The 9,639-nt window shown below is 40.5% G+C and overlaps 1 protein-coding gene across 1 annotated transcript in view; it reads right to left on the reverse strand.

Moving 5' to 3' along the window:
* VWA3B (von Willebrand factor A domain containing 3B) overlaps window positions 1–8,769 on the reverse strand; it is a 69,210-nt gene extending 60,441 nt beyond the window's left edge. The window contains exons 1-5 of the mRNA XM_009637656.1: window positions 8,730–8,769; window positions 6,913–7,131; window positions 5,044–5,138; window positions 2,416–2,666; window positions 226–385 (exon numbers count right to left, since the gene is read on the reverse strand). Of these exons, the coding sequence (XP_009635951.1) occupies window positions 226–385; window positions 2,416–2,666; window positions 5,044–5,138; window positions 6,913–7,131; window positions 8,730–8,769 (765 nt within the window). The remainder of the gene's footprint in view (window positions 1–225; window positions 386–2,415; window positions 2,667–5,043; window positions 5,139–6,912; window positions 7,132–8,729) is intronic.
* Window positions 8,770–9,639: the final 870 nt, after the last annotated feature.

Consider the following 9,639-nt stretch of genomic DNA (forward strand, 5'->3'; position numbering starts at 1 on the left):
CTAGAAAAGAAAATAAACAAGTTTCTGCATTCAAAATACAGTACATTTACATAAGCAGGCCATCAGTAAACATAGTATGCAGCTACACTTGGGCGAAAAAAACTTTCCAAATGCCGTCATTAATATTTATCTTTGCAATATTCATCAGGGCAAATCACAGTAGCCAGTCTGGCACTGAATATTCTTGGATTTACTTGAAGCTTCTGAAAAGATGTATGAGCTTACCGCCTCATCACTCATGGCTTCCAGCAGGGCTTCAGCAGAGTTGGTATGGCTGGCAGCTGTCAGATGGTCCAGCTTCCAGAGCCACATAACAGCAGACTTTACAGTATGCTCAGACACAGGAGTAGATTTCTGTTGCCACTTCATAAGATCCTGAGCGGCCCTGAAAATGACATTAACTATAAATCAGAAACAGTGAGAATAATGCTGGCAGAGCAAAAGAGTGCAGCTCTGCTATTGTTACTATTCTTTTATATTCTTAAGTAATAATTACAATAAACCACAGATACTAAATCTAGACTTGCAATAAAAGAAGTAGAGGAAAAACAAAACCCTTAGAAAAATACTGTAATTTTTATAAGAAATATTTTTTTGAGACAACTGTTTTCAAAGTAGGGTCAAGAGAGCTAAAGTACTTTAAAAACAAGTCCTAATTCATATGTCCCCTTAACATTTTTAAAGTATGTGTACGAAAAAAAAAAATGTGGCTTCTACAGGTCTCTTTCCACAACTTGCTGCATGACCTTTGTGTCAAACTGTTTTAACTGACATGCTTTTTTTGTAGCAGGGCTGATCTTTATCTACCCATGAAAATAAAACTTGTGATGCTGATATTTTAATTGATCAAAGGCCTTAGTCTTAATGGCAGTACAGAAGTACAAAGTATATGAGCATGGATGCCTGTGCATTTCTACATAAAAAGACAGAAAGCAAATAAAAAAACAACTGGTTCCAGTATCTGTGACATTCCATCAAACACTACTTTAAGAGTTTCCTGCAAATCTAAAAGACAAGTATGTTTTCCAAGATTCTTTTAAAGTAATAATTTATATGCTCTATTATCCTTTGTCTCCCTCCTGCGCAAACAACTCGATGAACACAATTATTGTGCCTCAATTTTGACTTGGCTTTGCAGATCATTTTTAAAGAAAATGTTTCATGTGCTTTTCAAAAGCTATGGAAGTTATTGTCTACTTTCCAAATCTCAGTTGTATCACAAGCTAGAGAATTAAGATAGGGTACCAGAATCAAAACTGTAGGGCAAAGCTTGGGTAAAACAACTTTAAGAATCACAATGTATTTGCAAGTTATCATTGTGGAACAAATTTTAAAATTATATGACCTAATTTGTGCATTGGTTTTTTCACAGTCGTAAAATTCCATTCATCTATATGAGAAATTGTGCAGATATGTAAATTTGAATAGCTGCTTCTATTCCTCTATTTGTAACTAAACCCAAATTCATTCACTTATGTTAGGGAACAAGCATTTCTCTTTTGTTATGGAAATCTAGTATTGTTTCCTAGTTCTGCTACTGATTTCTGTGACCATGGAAATCTATAGAAATACAAATGACTATGCCTGTGCCTATGGCACGTGGAGGGGGGGAGGGTGAGGGTTTACATTTAGCTGTAAGGCAGAAACCTGTAATGCCTAAAGACACAAGAACGGCTAGACAGTCAGATGGCACCTCACTGTTTCACTCTGTAATGTTTAGATACCTGAAGAGCATCACTGCTATTGTAAAGTCCCCCTTATCTTTCTGTTTTTCTGTGCTACATTTGCAGAAGGCATATATCAGTATTTGGGCTCTGTTAGTCTTTATCTGTTCTTCGGGGTAACAATGGTCTTCTGTTAAATGGAAGTAGCAAGCTCAGCATGACTCTGGGTGAAACTTGGTGGAAAATCTGTATTACCATGACATGAATCAGGACAATTTCCACTACAGAAAGCATATTATCCAAACATATGCCTATATGCTATGAGACTGCTTCTTATTCTCCAGCAATGGGCAGACATGGACTTCTTTGTTTAGCCTGAAGAAGAGAAGGCTCTGGGGAGACCTTATTGCAGCCTTTCAGTACTTAAAGGAAAGATGGGGACAGACTTTTTAGTAGGGCCTGCAGCGATAGGACAAGGGGTAATGGTTTTAAACTAAAAGAGGGCAGATTCAGACTAGATATAAGGAAGAAATTTTTTAGGACGCAGGTGGTGAAACACTGGCACAGGTTGCCCAGAGAAGTGGTGGAGGCCCCATCCCTGGAAACATTCAAGGCCAGGCTGGACTGGGCTCTGAGCAACCTGATCCAGTTGAAGACGTGCCTGCTCATTGCGGGGGGGCTGGACTAGGTGACCTTTAGAGATCCCTTCCAACCCAAACCATTCTGTGATTCTATGATACTTTCTGCTTACCGAATGAGGTTGAATTTGGCAATTCGAGTCACCTGCTCCACAAGTACCATAGAAAGTGCATCCCGAGATAGATCAAATTCAGTTGGAGCCGCAGTGCCAAAATCCAAAACAATGACAATGCACCGTTCTTGAATCACTCCAAATATCTGCCGGCTCTCACTGGTTAACCATTCCATTCGCTGCTTATATAGCTCAATAGCTCTCATTAGACAATCCACAAAATGAAGAATCAGTTCTTTTTTGGCTGTCAGCTTTATTTAAATAAGGGAGAGAAAGAAATTTAACATCAAAACAAATAATACAAATGCAGCCCTAAGCTTAGCACAGCTGCAATAGCTGGTTTGCAAGTGCCAGATATGCCAGCCAAGGTAGCAGTGAAAACAGCCCATTTTTCTTCCACTATTTCAAGAGCAAATACTTGACAAATGCATCTAAGCTATAGTAGAAAAGACACTGCATTTTGTCCTAATTGCTTTTCATAATCTTTTTATACGAGCATGGGACAGTGCCAGTGGGTTGTCTGACTTGTCTGTCTCAAGACTGGAGCAATTAGAATGAGCTGAACACAGGCTAGGGTGTAGAAAGGGCTGCAGAGCAGATGGGTGAACAAACAAGGACACAGAAACTTTGTACCTTCTTAGACTAGAGTTTTGACTGGCTCTTAAAATTTTGTACAGCGATACAAGGGAGCACAGGGTTTGGTTCTGGGGCACTTCAATCTCCACCTTGTCTTTAGCATTTGAAAAGAAAATGTAAAATGTTTCCTATTTGTACTATTATTTCACTAATGAAGCACAGAATTACAGCTTAACTATTTGTGGGTAGGTGCTTAGGCAAATTTAGTTCAGGCAACTGCAATCAACAACTAAAACTTCCCATACCGTATCAGTAAAATAAGAAAAAAGTAGATTCAGTTTTAAAATGAAAACCAGCAGACCCTCCCTATGAATATATGTATGCACGTTCACCATGCAAAATTATTTGTGGGTTTAAAAATTCACCGCAGGTTCCAGTAAAGACCCCAATATCTTTGACCCATGTAAGCTAATTTACCGGCTACCTTCTACCTCCAACTACCTTTCCGGGACTAAGTACAAAACCTTGGAGATACAAAGGTTTTTAAACAAGAATATTTCTCAGGGAGAAGATGTTTTGTGTGTCAGTCTCCACACTTCTTCCTCTCACTTGTGTTTTTCTCTGTTCTTTATTGTCAGGAGGCCCTGTAATGTGCCTCCCAGATACAGAGTCTCAGGCTGTCTGCCAAAGGAATGTAGGCCTGGGAAGAAGCACTTAGAAAATCCAGTTTCCTCCTATGATAGCCAGACTCATACAAAGAAGCTTATTGCACTACACTGATCAAACTCCGTCTTAAAATAAAGCAGTTTTCTTGTGCCACCCCTTCACTTGTAGTTGGCCAGTCCGGCTTCCCATTTCTCTGAGGGCTGGAAAACTTCTGACTGTCCAGCCTAATTTTATTCATGGCAGTTCATACCCATTTGTTCTTGGACTAGAGTGCCTTTTAGCACAGAAAATGATAGCTTTGCCCTATCCCTGTAATTTGCCTTTCTGTAGGCATTCAAGAGCAATGACGCTGCCCTTTGTCAGTCGTCTTCAGTCTTACATACATCAACATCAACCAAGCCCTCTTATAAGGTCAGCACTCCATTGCAGTTCCTCCTACTAGCTCTTCCCACTACCTGTTCTAGTTTGAATTGCTTCTTCTCAACCTGTGGTAACTGTACACAATATTGTACACAATATGCTAAATGAGATCTCACCCAACCTTGTATTGTGGCATTGCTACCTTAGTGCTACCTGAAACATCTTTCCTACTGTTCCCAACATGTCCTAAGATTAAAAGATATTATAGAGATATTTCACATGGAATTAATGGCAAAAAAATGGAGGGGAAAGGCTCCCTGAAATGGCTCTTTTCCCATATTTAAGCCTTGTGCCTCGAAGGTACTCTAGCTATCAGAAAAAATGACAAGCCATTTGCTTTTGTAAAATCCTTTATGAATTAACTCTCTCTGCTCCTCACTCATGCGCATATCTCTTCAATCAGAATCCATCCTCTTAACAATGGGGCCGCCAGCAGCTGTTGCTAAGACATTCCTTAGAACATGAGCCTGGGCAGAGATCCAGCTAGCTGTCTCTATAGAGTAGGCTGAGCCTTTTGTGACCTGCTGGCACCAAGCAAAACAGCGCTTTGCATCAGCAATGACAGTGCATCATGTCTTCTTATTTCAGCATCCCCATTTGTTTTATTGACTAAGATTTTTTTTTTTTTAGCTCGGCCAAGCATCTTCTAAGTGTTCCCTCTTTCAAGACAGGCTAAATGTTGCTTAGAAACTGCAGTCTTGTCTAGGAAGATTTACTGCAATGCTGCACCAAGGCAAGAGCGTTAAGACTTTGCAAGGAAAAAAAGAAAAAGATATCTAGCTTCTCTACCACTCATTGTTATCACTAACAGTTTGACAAAACAGAAAAAAAAAATCAAAAGATAAAGTTCTCACAAAGAATATAAGTACTTCATTCCATACGAAGGCATTTTAGTCACATCATTCTGCTACAGTGATAATAACTTCCAAGTACACAGGGAAGTTACCACAAGTCAGTCACACTTACATTATACACGCTGCCATCTTGCGCTCTCTTGTACTGAGGAAACAGACCCTCTGCATACCGAGAAGCCACAAGTTTCCCCAAGGTGGTCACATAATCTACAGCAAAGGTTACAAAAGATCAAATTGCTAATCATAAGGATTACTTCAAACAGATATTCTTCAGGTTGCTGTGCATATCATCCATGTGTGAGCCACACGCATCCATATTGAACTCTTGACATTAAGAAACTCGAGAGAAATTCTAGTTATGGTTTTGGTTTACAATTTTTTCTGGCTATGTTTATGTTGGGGCCCTGAGGGCCTTGATTGCCCTGATCTGCCTCACCTGGGGTTTCCACTCACAGGGCGCTCAGGCCTGAGCACCCAGTCTTTGCTTTAGTTGTATTGTAGATGTACCTGTCTCAAGTTCTGCTATTGGATGTCTCTCCTGGATAGACCTCTCAGCCCTGTATTATAGCCTTGTCTCCACTTCTGTTTCCTGGATGTGGCTCTCAGACCTACGTTGTGGCCTTGTCTGCAGTCTTGTTTCTGGCTCCATCTCCTGCTGCTCCTGGCTGCACTCCCTGGCTGGACCCCAGACATGGTTCATCACCTCACCCTGTCTAGGACAGTCTGTGGACACTGTTTGCAGCACCCTGCTCTGCCTGTGGTGCTCAGACACTGCAGGCCTGTATCCTGGTTGGTGAGGGCACTGCCTGGGCTCCTGGCTCATTTCCCCCCCATGGAGCAGTCCTGCTCTTGCTGGGGCAAACCCCCACATTTCATTATTTATAAGCCAAAAAGCTACATGGGACCTTAATAAACAAAAGGTTTAGGCAATTAAATTTCTGTATTATCCATTTACCTCACAACAGGACTTGTAAATATTTGTCCATCAAACAAAATACAAAATCTGGTACAGATAATGCTGTTCTCTTACACAACTAAATGGGTGCAGAAGTGGGTGCAACTAAGGAAAAGGTTGCATTCTGCTCTTTCAGTAGCTAGAAATCTTCTACATGATCTCCACTGACAGGAAAACATTAGGGGTGGGAATATTTAACATCACAAAGCAGCTATTCTGTACAGCATGCTGCCCTGCTAAGCTAGTACTTTCTGCTCCTAAAATTACACTGTAACAACATTAACCCTGCTTAACAGCTTCTTCTTCATCTACAGCATACAGGATTTCAGGATCTGCACTGCTGGTCTTTGAATGCCCCGTGGACACAAGCCAGCCAAAATCTTAAATTATGCAACCTAGAACAATTGCATTACATTACAATTCCTACTTCTCAGGCAGCAAGCTCTTCAAAGAAAAGAATATCTTACCGTGCTCTGCAAAGCACTATTATGACAGTGATTAATAATTATTAGCAAACTTTTCCCCTCCAGCTGTCAGATAACTGCAAAGGAACATTTTTCTATAGCCTGACTTTGCACAAAAAGCAGCCTGAAATCTAATAAAATTTAACTGTTTCCGTAAAGCTGGATCCCTGGAAATAATATACTATCCCCAAGGAGGTTGGCTAGCCCTGATGATCAACCAATATATTTGCCATCTAAAAACTGACAGAGGTCTTAGGTGTTATCTATAGCTAAACTGGAGAGGATTTGAACCGGAGTCTAGGGTAAAGCAACAGTACAGTTGAGTAAGGAAAGCCCTTCTCAGATCCTAAGTCCTTTTCAGATCAAAAGGAGATGGAGTTCCTTGGTTCTCTGAACTGGCAGTCTCAGCAACTGTGGATGCAGCTTCCCTTTCTGCCATTATCATAAGATGAGAGACAACGTGAAAATGTCCTCTGTGTACACCGGGGTGCAAAATGGGCATGACCCTATAGACTATTCCAAGTTGGGTTTTTTTAAATTCTGTTAGTGATTTGTCTTGTACCTTTCCTGTGCTGGAATCCAATCTGTGACAAAATCTGGGATAGGGACAATTTGTTTCTTTTGAGCCCATGAAGTTGAAGCCATTTAGAAGATGAAATGAGGGGCTGTACATCCATGTCCCACTGACTGACTGCCAGTCTCCTTTCCTTCTCTTTTGATTTCTTCTTGCAGGCCTCGTGGGAGTCTTCAGGATCTTGTTTGTACTTTGAATCAAAGGCATCTGTTGTAAAGAGAAATGAGGGAAACACAACATTTAAACTCTAACCAAACAATTCACTTGAACTCTCTCCTTTACCTGTATTCCATGGTAGTCTGTACACATATATCTTGTTTTCTTTTGTTATACTGAATAATGTTCTGAATCTGGAAAGCTGCTCTCAGTCCTACACATCTACTTGCTGTTATGTCTTTTTATTCATCCATATACATTTACCTTCAATTTATTAAAGAAAATGTCTCTTGTGTGCTGAAATCCAAGCCCTGAAAGCTAAGTCCAGTTTGCCAGATGGTAATTCTTCCAGTTCTTAGGACATGTCTCCTAAATTTTGGGAATCAGAACTCATAATAGGCATTCAAAGATTGTCAGAACATCACTACATACACATTAGAAGCATTACACAATAAACAAGGGTTTCTTAACAATTATATGTTGAACTTCTACCATAAGCAATAGCAGCGTCAGCAGTAGATCCTGACTTACTGCAAGGATGGTGAAACTCCCTCTCCTCACGTCACTTACCTCAAGTGTAAATCATGGTTCTGGCAGTATCTGCTCCAGGCTATGATGGATCATGCACAGGAAATCATGGACATGAAGGTCCAGTTTCATTTTAAGTTCTACAGAACAATGAACATCTCTCAGCACTGATGTATAGTTGGCTGAGCTTGAAACTGGCAGCAGAGACAGCCCAGAGCCTGGAGTGGTTGAAGCAGAAATGGAAGCACTGAGAACAGTAATGCCTCTGTTCCTCAGCAGAGAGGTTCTAGGAGGACTTTGGTATTTCCTGTTCATTCCCAAAATACTCTGCATGAGCTGTCTCTAGTTCATTAAATTCTCTTGCTGTATCTAAATTTATTTTCTATGGACTTTTGATATTCTGTCCATTTTCCCCAGCGTCAACATTATCTGGAGTATTCCAGTCCCCCATTGCCCATATACTGTAAGCTGGCTGTAAACGTACCACATGGGTCAAACTGGTCCAAAATACAAAGAAGGGTACTTCTATCTTTAATGACAAAAAAATAACCTTCAGTCTCATATGGAATATGTCCAGAATTCTCTGCTAAGATCAAATGTTACAACAACTGACCTGTTTACAAAGGTTCATTAGATAGACTGTTCCTTAGCTAGTAATACATAAAGGAAATGAGGCTGTATCTTCAGAAATCATCTCTCAGTGACAGTAGCCTTCTATATGGTGCAGACTGGCACCAGCTCTTTCACAGTTATCCATCCTCCAAGCAGGGCACTGCGCTGGCACACCTGTAGAGTCTGACATTTTACCAGCCCTCCTCCTCCGCTTCATATGGAAGCAGCTGTGACAGAAGTTAACTCTACAGAGAGACAGGTGAAGGTCTGCAACTGTTTGAGCCTTGTATATAGTCATGCACTGTTTATAGTCACTTGAACAGTCATTCCCAGTTTCCTCCTCCAAAAACGCAGAAAGGCCAGCATAGCACCCCATACGTAGCACAGGTGAGACTGGCAGAGCTTCAGAACAGCTTGTAACACAGCTAGCAGCATGCACACCACAGTGCTGCAAACAAAACTGGAAGTCATCCAGGGAATCTATGCAAAAATAGTCCTGAAATACTCACAGTCGCTCCAGGCAAGTCTCTTACATGGATTGCCAGTCATGATAGATCTCTTGATTGGCAGCTCCTCTTTGGTTTCGTCTTACAAACCTGAAGAATTATTATGTTTTAAAAAAATTAAAATATTGCCATGTGCAGGTCAATATGAACTGCAGACCAGCTTCCACAGCCCCAGAAGGTTGACATTAAGATTTTCCTTGAGGAAAATAATATTATATATGAAAAGGGATAGCTATTCCCCATGTCAAGAAAGGCCAAAGTCAGATTTGACAGGGAGCCCCATACTCAGAAATGGGAAAGTGGGAAATTGGTAATATGGTTTCCCTTCTAAATGATCATAAAAATGAGCCAGTGTGGAAGTTTCCAAACAGATATGCTAGAAGAATGAATGTGGTCTTTTGGCCTGCTGTCAGCCTGTTGTATTATGTTCTCTTATTGCTTTGCATTATACCTTACCTTTGCTATACTCCAATTTATGACTAAACCTGGGAGTATCTGAGATGTAATTTTGTGAAGAGATTCATAACTTTGCCTGTAAGACTACAAGATGATTCACAAAGAAAAAGAATTATGTGTGTATACATGTACACCATGTGGTGTAAGGCCCAACTGTGAATAAGACACAACATATGAATAGAAACAAAAAAACCAGACAAAGCAAGGTAGCATATATTGGCTGAGTGTATTGCTTTGAGGCATAGTGGTTTGCCGTTCACTTGGTTCTTCTTCTAATAAATAAGATGAATGAATGAGGGATATTTATGAATCACTAACAGGCCAGATGCTAGCTATTGCCATTAAGCAGCTTTTCCTATGGGAAAAGCAAAAATGGGATAAAATAACCACCCAAAGACTTAGCCTCCTCCCTCCTCTTTCGTTACAAAACTGAACGTGCTATTTCTTCCCCTCATAT

This window comes from Egretta garzetta, unplaced genomic scaffold, assembly GCF_000687185.1.
Source record: "Egretta garzetta isolate BGI_Z169 unplaced genomic scaffold, ASM68718v1 scaffold504, whole genome shotgun sequence".
Lineage (NCBI taxonomy): Eukaryota > Metazoa > Chordata > Aves > Pelecaniformes > Ardeidae > Egretta > Egretta garzetta.